This window comes from Canis lupus, chromosome 9 (genome assembly GCF_048164855.1).
Source record: "Canis lupus baileyi chromosome 9, mCanLup2.hap1, whole genome shotgun sequence".
Taxonomy (NCBI): Eukaryota; Metazoa; Chordata; class Mammalia; order Carnivora; family Canidae; genus Canis; species Canis lupus.
In genome coordinates, this window is record NC_132846.1 from 75,154,706 (window position 1) to 75,176,758 (window position 22,053).

Consider the following 22,053-nt stretch of genomic DNA (forward strand, 5'->3'; position numbering starts at 1 on the left):
AAAAACGTAGATAGAAAATATTTAAAATCCTTTGTATTTCCTTGGGGTTGGTAGTGATCTCTCCTTTCTCATTCATGATTTTATTAAATTGAGTCTTCTCTCTCTTCTTTTTAATAAGGCTGGCTAATCGTTTATCTATCTTATTAATTCTTCCAAAGAACCAACTCTTGGTTTTGTTGATCTGTTCCACAGTTCTTCTCGATTTCATTGAGTTCTGCTGGAATCTTCATTAACTCTCTTCTTCTGCTGCGTGTAGCATCTATTTGCTGTTTTTTTCTCTAGCTCCTTTATGTGTTAGCTTTTGTATTTGAGTTCTTTCCAGTTTTTGAATGGATGCTTGTATTGCGATGTATTTCCCCATCAGGACTACTTTTGCTGCATCTCAAAGATTTTGAACGTTTGTATCTTCATTCTCCTTAGTTTCCATGAATCTTTTTAATTCTTCCTAAATTTCCTGGTTGACCCTTTCATCTTTTAGCAGGATGGTCCTTAACCTCCACGAGTTTGAAGTCCTTCCAAACTTCTTGTTCTGATTTAGTTCTAATTTCAAGGCATTATGGTCTGAGAATATGCAGGGGATGATCCCAATCTTTTGGTATCGGTTCAGACCCGATTTGTGACCCAGTATGTGGTCTATCCTGGAGAAAGTTCCATCTGCACTTGAGAAGAATGTGTATTCAGTTGAGTTTGGATGTGAGGTTCTGTAGATATCTGTGAAATCCATCTGGTCCAGTGTATCATTTACAGCTCTCGTTTCTTTGGAGATGTTTCATTTAGAAGACCTATCGAGTATAGAAAGTGCTATATTGAAGTCACCAAGTATAAGTGTATTATCTAAGCATTTCTTCAATTTTGTTATTAATTGGTTGATATATTTGGCAGCTACCACATTCGGGGCATATATATTGATGATTAAGTCCTCTTGTTGGATAGATCCTTAAGTATGAGATAGTGTCCCTCTTCATCTCTCACTACAGTCTTTGGGGTAAATTTTAGTTTATCTGATATAAGGATGGCTACCCCTGCTTTCTTTTGAGGACCATTCGAATGGTAAATGGTTCTCCAACCTTTTATTTTCAAGCTGTAGGTGTCCTTCTGTCTAAAATGAGTCTCTTGTAGACAGCAAATAGATGGGTCCTGCTTTTATATCCAGTCTGAAACCCTACGCCTTTTGATGCAGTCATTAAGCCCGTTCATGTTCAGAGTTACTATTGAAAGATATGAGTTAGTGTCATCATGATATCTATTCAGTCCTTGTTTTTTTTTATTGTTCCACTCGACTTCTTCTTAAAGGGGAATTTTAAGAGTCCTCCTTAAAATTTCTTGCAGAGCTGGTTTGGAGGTCACAGATTCTTTCAGTTCCTGCCTCTCTTGGAAGGTCTTTATCTCTCCTTCCATTCTGAATGAGAGCCTTGCTGGATAAAGTATTCTTGGTTGCATGTTCTTCTCATTTAGGACCCTGAATTTATCCTGCCAGCCCTTTCTGGCCTGCCAGGTCTCTGTGGAGAGGTCTGCTGTTACCCTAATACTCCTCCCCATAAGAGTGAAGGATTTCTTATCTCTTGCTGCTTTAAGGATCTTCTCTTTATCTTTGGAATCTGCAAGCTTCACTATTAAATGTTGAGGTGTTGAACGGTTTTTATGATTTTAGGGGGGATCTCTCTATTTCCTGGATCTGAATGCCTGTTTCCCTTTCCAGATTAGGAAATTTTTCATCTATGATTTGTTCAAATACATATTCTGGACCTCTTTCGATGCCCTCGGGAACCCCAATTAAATGTAAGTTTTTCTTCCTCAGGCTGTCACTTATTTCCCTTATTCTGTCCTCATGATCTTTTAATTGTTTGTCTCTTTTTTCCTCAGTTTCCCTCTTTGCCATCAACTTGTCTTCTATGTCACTCCCTTGTTCTTCCACCTTGTTAACCCTCATCGTTTGGACTTCTAGTTTGGATTGCATCTCATTCAATTGATTTTTAATTTCTGCAGGATTAGGTCTAAATTCTTCAGTCATGAATTCTCTTCAGTCCTTTATGCTTTTTTTCTAGAGCCACCAGAAGCTTTATAATAGTGCTTCTGAATTGGCTTTCTGACATTGAATTATAATCCAAATTTTGTAACTCTGTGGAAGAGAGGACTGTTTCTGATTCTTCCTTTTGAGGTGAGGTTTCCTTCTAGTCATTTTGCTCAGTGCAGAGTGGCCAAAAACAAGTTGTATTGGGAAAAAGAGAAAAAGAGATGAGAGAAATAAGGAAAGAAAAGTCAAAACGAAAAAAGAAAAAAAGAAGGAACAAGGAAAAAAAAGAAGAAAAGGTGAAAGAAAAAGAAAAAGGAAAAAAACGGGGTCGAGGAAGCAAACAGAAATAAAAAAAAAACACTGGGAGTATCTTCTGATTCTGTATACTGTAAGTCCCTTGACTTCCCCTGGAAGTTTCTAGTTCTGCTAGGTCAATAATTTGTTTTTCCCCTGCCTTGTTAATTCCCATGCCCAGTCCCTCTAGCTGGTCTTCGGGGGGGGGGGCTGTTGTGCTCATTTTCAGGTGTTAGCACTTGGGGGAGCTGCTCTGCCCCCTGCCTGGTGTAGGGCTCTTTGAGTGAAGTTTATCCTGTTTATCTAGTGAGGCCACTGTGGGGCTCAGTGGGGGTTGTTTACCCTGTAAGGCCACAGGAGGAACAACCACAGTGGCAGCTGCCAGCTCTGGAGCCCTCATTCTGCTCCCGCAGTAAATACCTCAGCTCTCAGTCTGCAGGGACGTTGATGCTCCAGGGGCAGGGCCACTGATCTACTCAGCTCAGGGCAGGAGTGTCCTTGTTGTCCAAGGCCCTCCTGGCCTATGCCTGTCCTGGGGGGAGGCCGGATCCTGGGCTGTGTCCCCAGTGCCCTCTATTCCCCGGACTGCACTGTTGGGTTTGTGCTCCCTGCCGGGCAGGCCCTCTCTGTGGAGCTACCACCGAAGCCCCTCCGAACTGCTCCCAGGACCACGCAGCCCCCTTCGTGCAGAGTCTCCTACCGAGCCCCTCTGAGCTGCTCCTGGGTCCAGCCATGCGCACGTTGCAGCCCTTTAGGGAGCTCAGCCATGGGGTTTGGAGCGCTCTCCCTGGGGCGCAGGGGTCTGTTAGTGTCCCAGGGAGCCTGAGGGCATTCCTGCCCTCCTGGGGTTCTGCTCTAACTCCCTGCGAGCCCCTTTCTGTCCAGGAAGATTGGTGAAGCTCCTGCTTCTCTGGGACTGGGCTTTCCTGTCCTGGGGACACTTGCCTTGGCCTTATCCTGGCTCCTCATGGGGCCTGTCCCCCTTGGATGTCTTTTATTTCATTCTTCCCCATCTTCTTACCTTGATAGAAGCATGAACTCTTCTTGCTGTAGCATTCCAGATGTTCTCTCTTTAAATCTCAGGCCAAATTCGTAGATTCTCAGGATGATTTGAAGGTTATCTAGGTAATTTAGTGGGGACAGGTGAATTGGGGACCCTACGAATCCGCCATCTTGCCTGTCACCCCAAAAGAAATGTTTCTAGATCACAGACTGAATAGTAAGAACAGAATCCTGTGCCCAGAGAGGCTCCTAGGGGGAAACTGCTCCATGGAGAGGAAGCCCTGACCCTGACAGGTAACCTGCCAGAACCTCCATCTACACCTGCTCCTGGGTCTTCAAGACAGAAGTGGTGAAGAGTGCACACCCCCTGGTGGTCCTGATCCCCTTCTACAGGGAGGTTTGTGTCTGGGATCACACTGAGGTCGCCTCACTGTGTCCCTCACACAGTAATATACGGCTGTGTCCTCGGCTCTCAGACTTTTCATCTGCAGATACAGCGTGTTCTTGGCGTTGTCTCTGGAGATGGTGAATCGGCCCTTCACAGCGTCTGCATAGTATGTGCTACTTCCACCACTGTTAATGTATGCAACCCACTGCAACCCTTTCCCTGGAGCCTGGCGGACCCAGCTCATCCAATAGCTACTGAAGGTGAAGCCAGAGGCCACACAGGAGAGTCTCAGGGACCCCCCAGGCTTCACCAGGTCTCCCCCAGCCTCCACCAGCTGCATCTCACTCTGGACACCTGAAGACACAAGACATCCTGGTCAGGAAACTGTCCCACATCCTCTTTTTCTCTCAGCAACCTCCACTCCCATCCTCAAGGTCTCTTTTTCTCCATGAATTACCTTTTAAAATAGCGACAAGGAAAACCCAGCTGAGCACAGACTCCATAGTGGTTTGTCTGTGTTGTGTCGTGAGCACTGAATGGTGTCACCTGGGGATCCTGGGGCTGGGGCTCCTCTCCCAGCTGCAGGGTCAGGGCTGGGCTGGTTTAATCAGCCAAGAAAGGGCCCTATTTGCATGTACTTGAATACATCATCAGCGCCAGACCTCCAGTTGGTTCTTTACAAGTTATTAACAAGGATTGCTTTATATCTCTAGGCCACTGTCTAATGTCTTGTGACATTATGAAGTGTTCAAATCTATGAAAAAATTACCTTTTCATTTCCTTATGAGTTTTTAAAAATCTCTCATCAATGTAGGTACTTTTAGTGGATCGTATTTTGCCTCCTTCAGAATATGTAATCCTACATAGTATATTTTTAAAACTGGTGTCAATGTAATAAGGTTTTGTTAATTGCCTTTTAAATTCTCTATTGTTATAGATGCCTGGGGGGCTCTGCCTTCTGCTCTGGTAGTAATTCTGGAGTCCAAGATCCAGTCCCACATCAGCTCCCAGCATGAAACCTTCTTCTCTCTCTGCCTGTGTCTCTGCCTCTCTCTGTTTGTGTGTCTGATAAGTAATTAAATAAAATCTTTAAAATATAAATTATGAGTTGTTACTGTGGAGACTTGAATTTTTTTTTGTCATTTACCTGTTGAAGGACATCATGGCTCCCATCACCCATTCACTCCCCCCATCCTCCCCTTCCAAGATCCCTAGTTTGTTTCCCAGAATTAGGAGTTTTCCATGTTCTGTCTCCCTTTCTGATATTTACTACCCATTTCTTCTCCCATTCCCTCTATTCCCTTGCACTATTATTTATATTCCCAAATGAGTGAGACTATATAATGTTTGTCTTTTTCTGATTGACTTATTTCAGTCAGGATAATACCGTCCAGTTCCATCCATGTTGAAGCAAATATAGGGTATTTGTCATTTCTAAGGGCTGAGTAATATTCCATTGTATACAGGTGCACAACAAAGGATACAGTCAGCAAAACTAAAAGACAATCTACAGAATGGGAGAAGATATTTGCAAATGACATATCAGATAAAGGGCTAGTTTCCAAGATCTATAAAGACCTTATTAAACTCAATAGCAAAGAAACAAACAATCCAATCATGAAATGGGCAAAAGACATGAACAGAAATCTCACAGAGGAAGACATAGACATGGCCAAAATGAACATGAGAAAATGCTCTGCATCACTTGCCATCAGGGAAATACAAACCAAAACCACAATGAGATACCACCTCATACCAGTGAGGATGGGGAAAATTAACAAGGCAGGAAACCACAAATGTTGGAGAGGATGTGGAGAAAAGGGAACCCTCTTACACTGTTGGTGGGAATGTGAAATGATGCAGCCACTCTGGAAAACTGTATGGAGGTTCCCCAAAGAGTTAAAAATAGATCTGCCCTAGGACCCAGCAATTGCACTGTTGGGGATTTACCCCAAAGATACAGATGCAATGAAATGCCAGGACACCTGCACCCCGATGTTTCTAGCTGCAATGTCCACAATAGCCAAACTGTGGAAGGGGTCTCGGTGTCCATCGACAGATGAATGGATAAAGAAGATGTGGTATATGTATACAAAGGAATATTACTCAGCCATTAGAGACAACAAATACCCACCATTTGCTTCAACGTGGATGGAACTGGAGGGTATTATGCTGAGTGAAGTAAGTCAATCGGAGAAGGACAAACATTATATGTTCTCATTCATTTAGGGAATATAAATAATAGTGAAAGGGAATATAAGGGAAGGGAGAAGAAATGTGTGGGAAATATCAGAAATGGAGACAGAACATAAAGACTCCTAACTCTGGGAATCAAACTAGGGGTGGTGGAAGGAGAGGGGTGCGAGGGGTGTGGTTGAATGTGTGATGGGAACTGAGGGGGGCACTAGACGGGATGAGCACTGGGTGTTATTCTGTATGTTGGAAAATCGAACACCAATAAAAAATAAATTTATTATTTAAAAAAAAAGAAAAGAAAAGAAAAAGATTTTCCTGGGTTTCTGGTTCATTGTTCATTCCTACTTGCAGGGTTCGTGCCCAGGTGTCCTGCATGCTCCCTAGAATGTTCTGATCAGTGCTTCTTTAATACCTGTGTCCCCGTGATGAGTGTATAGGGCATCACATTGTGGTTGACGTGAAATTCCCTGATATATCCTGGTGGGGATTATCCTCTCCTGTGCTTACTTCATATGTCTGTACCCTCTTGTATAACATGTCCACACAAGGCTCTGCCTCTTTCATAGATGATTTTTTTCTATTGAGTTTTGAGGATTCTTACGATAATTTGTGCAAGTTTTCCTTGGTCTGTATCTTGTATTTCATTACTTTGATAAATATATGGTTTTAAAATGTAGTTGATTTTCATAAAGTGTATTCTTAAAATTGGTGTTATGCATGTTGACTTTTTACCTATAACATTCCAATTTTATAATTAATAAGTTGCCTTAAGAGTTTCTACATTGACAATATATTGAAAAGTCTTGTTTTTTTTTTCCTGGTCTCCTCAGTGTTGACCTGTTCCCTAATTGGTCTCTAGTAACTCAGGGTTTATATGTTATATGAATATAGACTCTTGCAATTGATTTTCATAGTGTTGTTTTCATAAACTGTAGCAATTCTGTTCTCATGCTCAAATGCGAACTTGTGATTTCATGGCAGATGATCTGTTGTATCTCATCAGGCTGATTATTCATCACGTTGAATAGATATGCTTCTGGTGTGAAACATAATCATTTATTTTTCCAGTTGCTGGAATTTCTATACATCCTCCTGCTCTTCAGAGATTGGTTGTGGTACTTAGCATCCTCCCACCAGACGTTGGAATTGACTCCAGTGCATTCCCCTAAAGGGTAATGGACCCATGTGTCACCCACACTGACATGTGCAGTAAGAACCCAGAGAAGGAGCAGGCGAGTGTAAGGGTCTGCCTGGGTTTTCCCAGCCCAGATCCCGACTCCTGCAGGGGGACCTGGGACAGATCTCCTGTGAAGAAAGACATCACAGGATGGGGACAGGACATGCCTTCCTTAGGGATCCTCCAACATGAGCACTCAGAGGAAATGATGGTCAGCAGCAGTGGTGAAGAGCACAGGGTGTCCAGGCGGGGACGCAAAAGTCACTCCCTAAACCCAGTGCTTGGCTTCTCAACCAAGTGAAGAATTTGGGGATGTTTCCATCCTCTTAAATATCCTGACTCACATGTCGTGGGATTCAGGGCTCTGCCACATGGAGACTGAGTCTGCATGGGGGAACACTGAGCACCTAGATCTGGGACCTTGTGTCCTAGTTATTGAATCATCCTGATCACCCATGAAATCACTCAAAGGTCTGACAGATCAAAAACTGCAAGTCCACATGTAGAAAATCGACCAAATTTTGGATGTAAGAGTCATGGATGTTGGCATGTGGAGATATAGCTGTGGTGATTAGAAAAGAAGTGAGGCTGATCCAGAATATTCTGTAGAGTATTATGAGCTGCAGATATAAAAATCTGAAGTTTTAGGTATCTGCTTCCATGGGGATGTGCCTGGGCTAATGCTGCTCAGGTGGTAAAACAGGGAGGAATCCCAAGAACTCCAGGGTTGCAGGAAGAATGTGTGGCACCATGGTGATGCACAGCTACTAAATACAGGGGCATGGACGGTGGCTGAGGACAGTGAGTCCAGGTGTGGGTTTCCTGCTCTGTTTTGTCATAACCTGACTGTTCTCTTGTGACAAGGTTGGAAAGGACAAAAAGGAGGAGAAACCCTGTTTTAGTGTGTCTGGGTGATGTCACCACCATTCCCAGTCTGGGTGGATTCAACAACACACTCATTCTAACGGTTCTGGAGTCTGGGAAGTAAGGTCCAGGTGCAGGGAAATGTAGTGTCTGGGGAGCACCCAGGTCCTAGCCTGTACTTTCCTGTCACTTCACATGGGCTGGGGGCTGGGATCTTCCCCAGTCCGGGTGTATAAGGGCCCTGATCCCACCGTGAGGCTGCACCTCCTGACCTAAGTGCTCTCCTAAGGCGCCACTTCCCCCTCCCATCACATGGACGTTAGGTTCCAACGTGGGGATGGTAGAGGTCACACACAGTGAGTTGATATCACACCTAAAGGATCCATGAGTTATTTCCTGAAGGTGGAAGGTCCTCCTCCACTTTTGTTCCCTCATTTTTCATAATAGTTTCTCATCACATTGTATCTTTGGGTGTCATCTGCTAACTCCTCTGATCACCAGTCCTCCCTCCTCTCCTCCTGCCCCCCATGGGAAATCCCACAGGAACCATTGAATTTCCTCCTTTGGTGCAGGGGGGACACTGACTCCACAGAAACACCTCCTGGAGCAGGACCTCTTCCTCACCACTGACTCACAACACACCACCTGAGACAGTGTCCTTCCCAAATCCAAGCATTTATAGCTTGCAAGGGGCCTGCCTGACTCTTAACACACAGGATGATGGAGGTGATAAAGGTTTGCACTCTCTTGCCTGTGTGTGTGTAGGGGGGGCTCTTCAGACTACACATCCCCACAACATACTTCTTGGCCACCCTGTCTTTCCCATGTTGACGCTGATATTGAATCTGTCAGTGTGGTTCAAGACTGAAGTCACACCTGCAATCGATCCTCTCGCCTTTTCATTTTTGAGCCCTTTGTAGGGTCATAAGCAGCATGTTCTCTCTGCTGCTTTTAAAAACCATGCACACTAAAAAAAAAAAAAAAAAAAAAAAAAACCATGCACACTGTGCTGGTTGGATCTCTCATGTTAGATGTATAGACCTGGGACTCTATCAAGGAGAAGTTGTGATTCATGGAGGTCCATGTAATATCCTGGTACTTAGGGACAGAAGTAAAAAAGTTAAAGCAAATCTGTCCTTGTGCATATAAGTATAGTAGTTGGCTAAACCAACAAAGTTTTCAAATCAGAAAATGATTAAAGAATAAGCAAAGCAAAGACACAGCCATTTCTGGACATTACTCTATTTCTCTTTCTATGACAACAAAGTTTGTAAGTTAGAGACTGAATATGTAAGTACAGAATCCTTTGCCCAGAGAGATTCCCTGGGGGAAACTGCTCCTTGGAGAGGAAGGCCCAGACCCTGACAGGAAACGTGCCCATACCTCCCTCTGCACCTGCTCCTGGGCCTTCAAGACTGAAGTGGTGAGGAGTGCTCACCCCCTGATGGTCCTGATCCACTTTTACAGGGATGTTTGTGTCTGGGCTGTCACTGAGGTCACCTCATTGTGTCCTTCGCACAGTAATACACTGCCGTGTCCTCAGCTCTCAGGCTGTTCATCTGCAGATAGAGCGTGTTCTTGGCATTGTCTCTGGAGATGGTGAATCGGCCCTTCACAGCGTCTGCGGAGCTTGTGCTATTTCCATCACTGCTAAAGTATGCGACCCACTGCAGCCTCTTCCCTCGAACCTGGTGGACCCAGCTCATGTCGTAGCTATTGAAGGTGAATCCAGAGGCCACACAGGAGAGTCTCAGGGATCCCCCAGGTTTCACCAGGTCTCCCCCAGACTCCACCAGCTGCACTTCACCCTGGATACCTGAAGACACAAGACATACTGGTCAAGAAACTCCCACATCCCCTGTTTCTCTCACTCACCTCCACTCACATACTCAAGTTCTCTGGTTCTCCATGAATTACCTTTTAAAATAGTGACAAGGAAAACCCAGCAGAGCACAGACTCCATGGTGAGTTGTCTCTGTTCTCTCCTGATCCCTGAAGGGGGTCACCTGGGGATCCTGAGGCTGGGGCTCCTCTCCCAGGTGCAGGATCAGGGCTGTGCTGGTTTAATCAGTGGAAGGAGGGTCCTATTTGCATGTCTTATGACTATATAACCAGCTCCAGACTTACATTCGAGTCTAGAAGTCAACACAATTTTTGCACCACAATTCTCTAGCAATTTGTGTAGATGGCACTATGACTATATGAAGTTCTAATGTGTTAGCAGAGTTATATCTGCATTTCTGGGTGTAGTTTCAAAAGACATTCATCAATTTAGCTCATTTTTCGTAGAGTATTTTATCTCAGAAAGCTCCATCCTTTGTAAATTCTAATCCTAAATATGTATTTTGATACTAGTGTAAAGAGGATTATTTTGTTAATTTTGTATAGGTAATTAGATGTTAGTTTGTAGAAAGATATCTTTATTTTACTTTGTTGCTGATTTTATATACTGTTTTTTTTTTCTGAGCTCACAAGTTATTTCTTCCATTTTTTATGTGAGGTTTTCACTCATTGAATATATTAAGACACCGTCTTAGCAAGCAAACTATTTTGTTTCAGATTAGAATTTTTTCATTTCTTTTATGTAGTTCTCTTTTTTGTTTATATATTTTTTATTGGAGTTCGATATGCCAGCATATAGCATAACACCCAATGCTCATCATGTCAAGTGCCCCCTTCAGTGCCTGTCATCCAGTCACCCAAACACCCTCCCCACCTCCACTTCCACTAAACCTTGTTCATTTCCCAGAGTTTGGTGTCTCTCATACTTTGTCACCCGCACTGATATTTTCACTCATTTTCTCTCTTTTCCCCTTTATTCCCTTTCACTATTTTTATATTCCCCAAATGAATAAGACCATATAATGTTTATCCTTCTCCAATTGACTTACTTCACTCAGCATAATACCCTCCCATTCCATCCATGTTGAAGCAAATCGTGGGTATTCTTCAGTCCTGATGGATGAGTAATATTCCATTGTATATTGAGAATACATCATCATTATCGGTATATCTTTTAATGGACACTGAGTCTCCTTTCACAGTTTGGCTATTGTGGACATTGCTGCTATAAACATCAGGGTGCAGGTGTCCCGGTGATTCACTGCATCTGTATCTTTGGGGTAAATCCCCAGCAGTGCAATTGCTGGGTCATATGGCAGATCTATTTTTAACTCTTTGAGGAACCTCCACACAGTTTTCCAGAGTGGCTGCAACATTTCACATTCCCATCAATACTGCAAGAGTGTTCCCCTTTCTCCATATCCTCTCCAAAATTTGTTGTTAATTTGAATGCCATTTATTTACTTTTTTGTCTGATATCTGAGGCTAGGAATTCTAGTACTAGTGGAAAGTAGTGTTGAGAGCAGCCATCCCTGTCATGTTCCTGATCTTAGGGGACAGGCTCCCAGTGTTTCCCCATTGAGAATGAAATTTGCTGTGGGCTTTTTGTAGATGGCTTTTAACATACTGAATAATATTTCCTCTAACCCTACACTCTAAAGAGCTTTGATAAGGAAAGGATGCTGTATTTGTCTAATTCTTTCCCCGCATCTACTGGGAGATGGTATAGTCCTTGTTTTTTCTCTTGTTGGTAGGATCTATCACATTGATTGCTTTATGTGTGTTGAACCAGACTTGCATCCCTGGGAAAAATCTCAGATGGTCCTGGTGAATAATCATCTTAATATACTCATGGAACTTATTGGCTAGTACCTTGTTGAGAATATTTGTCTCCTCTTCCAAATTTCTTCTTGATTTTTTAAATTTTTTTAAATTTTTATTTTATAAATTTAATTTTTACTGGTGTTCAATTTGCCAACATATAAAATAACACCCAGTGCTCATCCCGTCAAGTGCCCACCTCAGAGCCTGTTACCCAGTCACCCTCACCATCTACCCACATCCCCTTCCACCACCCCTACTTCATTTCCCAGAGTTAGGAGTCTTTCATATTCTGTCTCCCATTCGGATATTTCCCACTCATTTTTTCTCCCTTCCACTTTATTCCCTTTCACTATTTTTTATATTCCCCAACTGAATGAGAACATATAATGTTTGTCCTTCTCTGATGACTTATTTCACTCAGCATAATACCCTCCAGTTGCATCCATGTCGAAGAAAATGGTGGGTATTTGTCATTTCTAAGGGCTGAGTAATATTCCATTGTATACATAAACCACATCTTCTTTATCCATGCATCTGTCGATGGACACTAAGGCTCCTTCCACAGTTTGGATATTGTGGACATTGCTGCTAGAAATATCGGGGTGCAGGTGTCCCAGTGTTTCACTGCATCTGTATCTTTGGGGTAAATCCCCAGCAGTGCAATTACTGGGTCATAGGGCAGGTCTATTTTTAACTCTTTGAGGAAACTCCACACAGTTTTCCAGAGTGGCTGTACCAGTTCACATTCCCAGCAACAGTGCACGAGAGTTCCCCTTTCTCTACATCCACTCTGACAATTGGTGTTTCCTGTCTTGTTAATTTTCCACATTCTCACTGGTGTGAGGTGGTATCTCATCGTGGTTTTGATTTGTATTTCCCTGATGGCAAGTGATGCAGAGCATTTCCTTATGTGCGTGTTGGCCATGAGAAACTGCTAGTGACCTTGGGGAGAGGACAATTTCGACTTGAGACTCTGGGTTATCCTTGAACTGTTTCTATAATCACTTTATACTGTGTGAGGCTTGGAAGAAACATTCATCTAACTTCCCTCTAATTCGGACTTTTTCATACTTAGAACAAACAATTCTCTCTATTGTTCTACCGGTTTTCATACTTGTTTAGTGGAATGATTCCTTACACCATATTTTGAATGTACCTGCTAGATTCTGGACATCCATTCCCCCCTATTCTCCTGCACCATAAATATGGGTCATCGAACCAGAACCCATAGGTTGTCCCACCTTTGGTGCATGGGGGACACTGACTCCACACAATCTCCTCCTGGAGCAGAACCCCATCCCCACCACTGACCGACAACACACACCCTGAGTCAGTGTCCTTCCTTATTCCATCCAAACATTTATGACTTGCTATGAGGCCTTCCCTGCTCTAAACAGACTCGGTAAATATGATAATGATTTATAGTCTCGTGTGTGTGTCTGTGTGCGTGCATGTGTGTGTGCATTTGTGTGCATGCATATGTGCATGACCTCTGGATTCCACATCCTAGCAACACCCTTGGGGAGTTTCCACTGCTTTTCCACATTATCACTAGCATGAATGCTAGTAGTTTGGTTCCTTATAGTGATGCCTCCAAAAGTTCCCATTCTTGCTTTCTACTCCTGATCCGTCTATAGTTTCCTGTCCATCATATGGTTCATGCTGCTTCTACCAACCTTGCACGCTGAGCAGGGAAGTTCTCTAATGAACAGTGTATAAAGGTGGAACTCCTAAAAGACAAGTTGAGGTGCACTGAGATATGAGTCATTAAATGATGTGTAAGGACAGTAGAGAGAAGTGTAAGGAGATTTGTCTTTAGCACATGTAAACAATACTGTGTATAAAAACAAACATTAAAAATTAGAAAGTTTATAAGGAGACACTGAATCATGGGTCTAGAGAGACACCGTAGGGAACCTGCTTTATGAGGAGGAAGCCCCAGACCATGACAGGAAACCTGCCCAGAACTTTCATCACCTGTTCCTGGGCCTTCAAGGGGGAAGTGGTGAGAAGTGTGCACCCCCTGGTGGTCCTGATCCACTTCTCCAGGGAGGTTTTGTGTCTGGGCTCACACTGATGTTCCCTCACTGTGTCACCCGCACAGTAATACATGGCCGTGTCCTCGGCTCTCAGGCTGTTCATCTGAAGATACAGCGTGTTCTTGGCGTTGTCCCTGGAGATGGTGAACCGGCCCTTCACAGCATCTGCATAGTATGTGCTACTTCCACCACTGCTAATGTATGCGACCCACTGCAGCCCCTTCCCTGGAGCCTGGCGGACCCAGTTCATGTCATAGCTACTGAAGGTGAATCCAGAGGCCACACAGGAGAGTCTCAGGGATCCCCCAGGCTTCACCAGGTCTCCCCCAGACTCCACCAGCTGCACCTCACTCTGGACACCTGCAGATACAAGACATCCTGGTCAGGATGCTGTCCCACGTCCTCTGTTTCTGTCACTCACCTCCACTCTCATATTCAAGGTCTCTTGTTCTTCATGAATTACCTTTTAAAATAGCGACAAGGAAAACCCAGCAGAGCACAGACTCCATGGTGAGTTGTTTGTGTTCAGTCCTGATCCCTCAATGAGGTCACCTGAGGATCCTGGGACTGGGGCTCCTCTCCCAGCTATAGGGTCAGGGCTGGGCTGGTTTAATCAGCGGAGGGAGGGTCCTATTTGCATGTCTTATGAGTATATATTGAGCTTCTGACCACAACTCGATTTTAACAAGTTAATAGCAAGGATTGCATTACCTTTGCAGATCACTTTTTGCAGATGTCACTGTGGAAATATGATGTTCTCATCTGGGAGCATAGTAATCTTTTCATTTCTGTTTTCTTTAAAAAAAAGCCTTTCGTCAAAATACATCATTTTTAATATGGTATCTTATCTTCTATTGAAATTTAATCCTAAATATTTTTTGATGTTAGCAAAAGTCATATTTTATGAATTTTATATAGGATTTTATATAGATAATTTTTCTTAGTCTTTGGAATCATAGCTTTATTTGTTTATTTTATATCCTGAACATTCCCTGACATCATTAATTCCTAGAGTTTGTGGAATTTGTAGACATTGCCACTTTAGCAGATCATGTCATATGGAAACAATTTTTCTTCCCTCTCCGAATTAATTTTTTAATTGCCTAATTTCCCTCAGTATGTCTTCAACCTGTTGCATTAGAAATATTTCTCTTCTGTTTTTCTGGTTTCTTTTTATCATCTAATAAATCAGTAGATATAAGACATATGTAAGGAGAGATTCATTTCATTTTCCACGTGCATGAGCTATGTAAAATACGACACCCAGACAATGATTGCTGAGGCAGCCCTTCTGTCTCCTAGACAATACAACATTGCATTTGTAGATATTGAAGACCAGGATTTGTGTTTGGATCACTTAATGAGTGAAGAACGACAAGGGTTGTTTGCAGAGCCTTCTGGGTCCTACATTCCCTACTCTGATTCTGAGGATCATTTTTTCCCTCCTGATACAGAGAAGGGGTCGTTCCCACCAGAGTTTTTTTTCTTGCAGTCAGGGAACTCACTTTCCATGACTGGATTTCACTTCCTGAAACAGTTGCTCTACCAGGGAGTTCACGTGTAAACTCTGGATAGGATGGGAGAGCTGAGAGATACTGTCAACACCAGATCATGCCACCAGGATGGTGTAGAAACACTCAGAAGAATGAGTGCATATAAACATATAGATAAAGAATAAACAGTTATTGGAGGTGTTTGTGGATTTCTAGTAATGAGCTCACCATTGGAAACCCCCCTCAGCTATGGAGGGAGAGTGACAGACACAGATAGGTATTAGTTTGGGGAGATGGGGGACCAATATCGTTCCCAGTGGAGAGGCACACACCTCCCAACAGTCAGTATAACACAACTCTGGAAGATGGTACCACTCAAATCCCTCAGGGTCATCAGAGACATAACTTGTGGAAATGCCAGAGCATCATTACTTGGATCCATGTGTCACTAGGGTTGTACCATTTTATGGATACTGTAACATTGTACAAGAACTGGGTGGATTTAAACAACAGACACTCAGGACACCTGGGTGGCTCAGTGGTTGAGCATCTGCCTTCAGCTCAGGTCTTTCTTAAGTCTCAAGTTCGAGTCCCACATTGAGCTTCCTGTATGGACCCTGCCTCTCTCTGCCCCGTCTCTGTGACTGTCTCTGTATGTCTCATGAATAAATAAATAAACTCTTCAAAAAAAAAGAAAAATGGACACCTCAGTTGTTCTGAATAGAATAAATAACAGAAGGATGAAGAGTTCCATCATTCTTCTTGCCTGGAGGCTTGATTTGAAACATCCATGTCCTCCTGCCTTGGAGACAGTTACACATGCACGTCTCCCAATTCTCTAATGAGAGATTACTTCAGAGTCAGACGAGAATTACTCCACTGGCTTCCCTGGATCCCCACCTCATGAATGTAGATCAAGGACCTATCAGCCTATTAAGTCATGTGAGCCAATGGGCTATGGGTCCAGTACCTCAAGAGAACCCTTAAAAATGCATGCTATGACCTCTTGTGGGGTAAAGTAATTTCAGATAGATGCCATCCTATAAAGTCCTGAAAAGCAAATTGCTATGAATTAAGCATCTCCTCTGTGTTTGGGACCAGATCTGGTTGAGGATAGTGAGCAGCTATGAGATCCTGGGGAAACCTCATGATCCAAGAAGGAAGAGACATTTGGGGCTTGGACTCACTTGGGGGAAGATAGTTTCTGCTCTTTCTGGGAGAAATTCTAAACCTTGCAGACAGGCAAGTGCAGATGTGATCTGACGGTGATGTTATCACGTATGTAAGACAGGCAGATAATGATTTTGACTAAGGGATATTCTAATAAAATGAGTAAAATACATGAATTGAAATTTAAATATAAATTCATGTAGTTGTTGATATAGAGTCAACTGTTCATAATCAGAGGATGGAGAAATCAAGGTGAAGAACCAGGATGGTTAGATGGATCCCATAAGCACATGTCCAGATGCCCCCTTATCCTCGTACTTCCCATGTGGAATTAGGGACTGGAAGGTGGTGGGAGCTCATCTTGGAGCTAGTAATCATGGAAGTGCCTGCGTAGTGGGGCTCCGTGTCTCCTGTTGTGTGAGAAGGGGACAATAACCCTACCCTTTCCACCTAAGTTGAGACTGTTCCTCCCAAGAACCATATGTGCCCCAGGTGAGTAAATGATCCTTTTGGCTTGACCATAGGTGTTATTATGATTGTAAATGTTGCTCTAGTTTCCATGGTACCTGGCTCTCAGGACAGCAGGGACCTCAGTTCAGAAGGTTGAGTCCATGTCGTCATGAATCCACAGAAATGATTTAAGAAAATGTAAGAAATGAAGAAAATTGGTAAGTCCTAGGTGAGGAGGACCAAAAGGCAAATACATGAGGGCTGGGCACCATCTATTTCCCAGCTGAGGCCGTGCACTTGTGACTTGACTTTTTATGAAACTGGGAAAGGGGAAGGTGAGTCCTAGCTCCTGGGGATTTCCTGGGAACAGGGTCTGCAGTGACCTTTGGGACTTCATTCAATAAGGGATGAATGGGATCTCATTCAATAAGCCCTGGCTCCTCTTGCTCCCATGTGGAGAATGTCTTCAAAGGGCTAGCCAGGGTCCCGGACACAGTCAGGAGGGAGGGTTGTGTTGCAGATAGAACAACTTTCTGCCCCAAAGTCTGCTTACATATTCATCAAACATCCACCTAGGTCCTGGGCCTCCAATGTGTTATGGAACCTCTGTGCTCCACCCTCTTCTTCATCTTCTCATGATTAAAGTCCTGGATGTGCAAGTTTGGGAAAAGGAGATAAATGCACAAATCATGCTGATTTTGGACAAAGCTGGGCCACTCCTCATGTTAAGTTCATTTGGGCCTGCCACACTGGCTGAGTTATGATGGGTGGACTTAACTTCCTGACACAACTGCACTCTCAGCTGCATTAATGTGTAAACTATGGGATAGGATGGCAGAGCTGTTAGATATTGTCATAACCAGGTCCTGTTACCTGGATGGTGCAGGGACCTTTTACAAAAGGGATTGCATATGAAGTAAAAAGTCAAATGCTAAATGTAGCTGAGGCACACGACTCACAGTAGTCAGTATGACACAACTCCATAAGGAGATGATGGCACTCAAATCCCTCAGGGTCATCACATTCATCACTCTTGGAAACACCAAAGCATTGGTGTTTGGGTTCATGTGTCACTAATGTGTCACTAATGTTCCTGTGCCCCCTGCTGGAACAACTTACATGGACGGAGTGGATTAAACAACAGACACTCATTCCCACAGTTCTTGAGTCTGGGGATCTGAGGTCCAGCTGCAGGAAGATATGATGCCTGGAGAATGCGCATGTCCTAGGCTTCCATTCCCTGTCACCTCATATGGGGCAAGAGTCAGGGAGCTTTCCCAGTCCTGGTGTATAAGGGACCTGATTCCTCAATGGGACTAAGCCTCATGACCTAAGTGCTCCCTGAAGACCCCACCTCCTCCTCCCATCACATGGACTTTAGGTTTCACCACAGGGATGGTAGAGGTCACACCCAGTGAGATGATCCTTCAGCACCTGAAGGATCCATGACTTATTCCCTGCAGGTGGAAGGTCCATCAATACAGCTTCTCGCCCTAATGAACCTCATGGATCCAGTAGAAACTTCTGGTCTCTGAGCACACAGTGTACACTTGGCCATCTGAACCAGCTGGTGACCTTGGTAAAAGGATAGCTTGCACTTGAGAGTCTGGGTAAGTCCTCGATCCAAGTTCATTATCACTTCATAAATTTTGCTGCTTCTCTTTAATCATTGTTCTCATTTACCTAGAAGTCAGATTTTTGGGGTGTGCATGGTCTGTTTTTTTAATGTATATTTTTATTGGAGTTCAATTTGCCAAGTATAGCGTAACACCCAGTGCTCAACCCTTAAAGTGCCCCCCTCAGTTCCTGTCACCCTGTCACCCCATTCCCCCGACCAACTCTCTTGCATTGCTGATCCAACTAAAGATGAGGTACATGGAGTTATGTGTATATTATTCATATTCAGGAAAAATATTAAATAGATATATGCAACTCTGTCTTTGGAGCATATAAAGAAGTTGTTTTCCTATATAAACTAAGTTTCTAAATAAGACCTTGCATAGTTCAGCACAAATTCCTTTGTCCAGAGAGGCTCCCTGGGGAACCTGATCAATGGAGAGGAATCCCAGATCCTGACAGGAAGCCTTCTCAGAACCTCCCTCTGCACCTGCTCCTGGGCCTTCAAGACTGAAGTGGTGAGGACTGTGCACCCCCTGGTGGTCCCGATCCCCTTCTACAGGGAGGTTTGTGTCACTCTGAGGACCTCACTCTGAGGTCCCCTAACTGTATCATTCACACAGTAATACACGGCCATGTCCTCAGCTCTCAGGCTGTTCATCTGCAGATACAGCATGTTCTTGGCATTGTCTCTGGAGATGGTGAATCAGCCCTTCATAGTGTCTGCATAGCTCATGCTACTTCCACTAGAATAAATTCATGCGACTCACTGCAGCCCCTTCCCAGGAGCCTTGTGGACCCAGCTCATGGTATAGGAAATGAAGGTGAATCCAGAGGCCACACGGGCGAGTCTCAGGGACCTCTCAGGCTTCACCAGGTCTCCCCCAGACTCCGCCAGCTGCCCCTCACCCTGGACACCTGCAGACACAAGACATCCTGGTGAGGACACTGTCCCACATCCCCTGTTTCTCTCACTCACCTCCACTCACAGACTCAAGGTCTCTTGTTCTCCATGAATTACCTTTTAAAATAGTGACAAGGAAAACCCAGCTGAGCTCAGACTCCATAGTGAGTTGCCTCTATTCTCTCCTGATCACTGAATGCTGTCACCTGGGGATCCTGTGGCTGGGACTCCTCTCCCAGCTGCAGGTTTGAGGCTGGGCTGCTTTAATCAGTGGAGAGAAGGCCCTATTTGCATATCCTCTGAGTATATAACCAGCTCCAGACTTACATTCGAGTCTTTAAAAGTCAACACAAGTGTTGCACCACAATTCTCTAGCAATTTGTGTATATAGCACTCTGACTATATGAAGGTCTAACGTGTAAACAGAGTTATCTTTGCATTTCTGGCTGCATTTTCAAAAGACTTTCATTAGGGGATCCCTGGGTGGTGCAGCGGTTTGGCGCCTGCCTTTGGCCTGGGCACGATCCTGAAGACTCGGGATCAAATCCCACGTTGGGCTCCCGGTGCATGGAGCCCGCTTCTCCCTCTGCCTGTGTCTCTGCTTCTCTCTCTCTCTGTGTGTGACTATCATAAATAAATAAAAATTCATGTAAAAAAAAAGACTTTCATTAATGTAGGTCATTTTCCACAGAGTATTTTATATCCTTAGTCAATTTTAATCCTGAATATTTATTTTTGATACCAGTGAAAAACGAATCATTTTGTTAATTTTATATAGGTAATTTGTTGTCAGGTTGTAGAAACATACTTTTATTTTAGTTGCTTATTTTACATCCATATTTTTTCCTGAACTCATGAGTTATTTCTTCCAGTTTTTATGTGAGGTTTTTACTCATTGACTCTTTTAAGACATTGACATAGGCAAACAAATTATTTTCTTTCAGTTTACCAATTTTTCATTTCTTTTATGTAATTTTCTTGCCAGGTTTTCTGGTAGGTCCTACAGTATGGGGCAGAAAATATTTCCCTCTTTTCCTTTGGATCCATTGTCTGTTCTAATCATGCAGTTGATATAAGGCTGACCTAGAGGAGACAATAAAGTTCATTTTGTATGTGGATGACCTACCTGATATAAGATGAGAGTCGTCAACTCAACTCAGGACAGGGTGTCTCTTCATGTCTTCTGCCCATTTCTGATTGTAGTTTTCACTTTGTAGTAGTTAAGTTTGATGATTTCTTTCTCTATTTTGGAAACCAGCCTTAATCTGAAGATAGATTTGCAAATATCTTATTTATTATTCATGAGAGATAGAGAGAGAGAGATGCAGAAACACAGGCAGAAGGAGAAGTACGCTCCCCACAGGGAGTCTGATGCTGTCTCAATCCCAGAACCCTGGGATCACTGAGCCAAAGACAGATGCTCAAGCTACACAGGCGTCTCTATATTTTCCCATTTTTTACGTGCCTTTTAATTATGTTCAGTGCGTCCATAGCTGTGGACAGCTCCTTCCTTGGTGTTGTCCATGAAGTTCATTTCTGCTTTTGTTTTCTTTCCCTTTGGAGACTTAAGTACCAAGGACCTTTTGTGCCCAAGGTCACAAAATCTCTTGGATTTTGATGGTTTCCTGACTCACATTTAGGTCTTTCATCTACTCTGAGTTTATCTTTGTGTGGAGTGTAAGAATGTGGCCAGGTTCATTCTATTTGCAGCTGTCCAATGCTCCCAACACCACTTGTTCAAGAGATTGTCCTTTTTCCAGTTGATAGTCTTTTGTACTTTGTCGAGAATAAGTTGACCACAGAGCTGTGTGTCCATTTCTGGGTTCTCTATTCTATTCCATTGACCTATGTGCGTGTTCTACTGCCACGATTATACGGTCTTGATGACCACAACTTTGAAATCCCCAACTGTGATGACTTCTGCTTTGGGTTTTTTTTCCATGTCCCTTTGCCTAGTCAGAATCTGTTTTGTTTCCTTACATGTTTTAGGATTGTTTGTTCCATTTCCTAGAAAAATGTTTGTGGTGTTTTTATAGGGTTTGTATTGAATATGCTGTTGGTGGCATAGACATTATATCAATATTCACTCTCTCTCTCCATAGGAATAGAATGTTCTCCATATGAATAGAATGTTTCTCCATATATTTGTGTCTTCTTTAATATCTTTCTTATGTATTTTAGAATTTTTAGATCTAGGTCCTTTCCCTCTTTGGTTAGGATTATTCCCATTATATGAATTTTCTGATGCAATGATAAATGAGATTCATTGTCCTTGATTTGTCTTTCTTCTCTTTCATTTGTGGTATATAGCAATGCCACTGACTTACTTGCATTAATTTTATATGCTCAGGTATTGCTGAATTCCTGTATCAGTTCCAGCAATTTTTCAATAGAAACTTTGTAGTTTCTCCTTAAAGTATCTTGTCATCTGTGAAGAGTGAAAGTTTGTTTTTTTTCTTTGGTGATTTGCATGACTTTTGATTTTTTTTCTGACTACTCAGGCTTGGATGTCTAGTTTTATGTTGAATAACAGTGGTGACAGTGCAGAATCCTGTCATGTTCCTGACCTTAGGAGAAATGGTCTCAGGTTTTCCATGTTGAGGATGACATTCTTTGTGTAGCCTCTGTAGATGGCTTTTATGAATTTGGATTTATCCCCCTATCCGTACACAGGAAAAGATTTTTATCAAGAAAGAATAATATATTTTGTCAAATTATTTTTGGGCATCAGTTGAGAGCATAAAATGGCTCTTATCCTTTCTTTTATTAATGGGATTAT

At 43.1% G+C, this 22,053-nt stretch overlaps 3 gene segments (V, D, J or C); all 3 read right to left on the reverse strand.

The window, feature by feature from the left end:
- Positions 1-3,645: 3,645 nt before the first annotated feature.
- On the reverse strand, positions 3,646-4,360 carry LOC140639528 (immunoglobulin heavy variable 3-74-like). The segment is given in 2 exon segments: positions 3,646-4,052; positions 4,156-4,360. Coding segments are annotated over 2 exon segments (453 nt in total).
- A 4,864-nt stretch (positions 4,361-9,224) lies between these two features.
- On the reverse strand, positions 9,225-9,968 carry LOC140639591 (immunoglobulin heavy variable 3-48-like). The segment is given in 2 exon segments: positions 9,225-9,751; positions 9,853-9,968. Coding segments are annotated over 2 exon segments (366 nt in total).
- Positions 9,969-13,473: 3,505 nt separating this feature from the next.
- On the reverse strand, positions 13,474-14,254 carry LOC140640585 (immunoglobulin heavy variable 3-48-like). The segment is given in 2 exon segments: positions 13,474-14,000; positions 14,104-14,254. Coding segments are annotated over 2 exon segments (558 nt in total).
- Between the last annotated feature and the right edge of the window lie 7,799 nt (positions 14,255-22,053).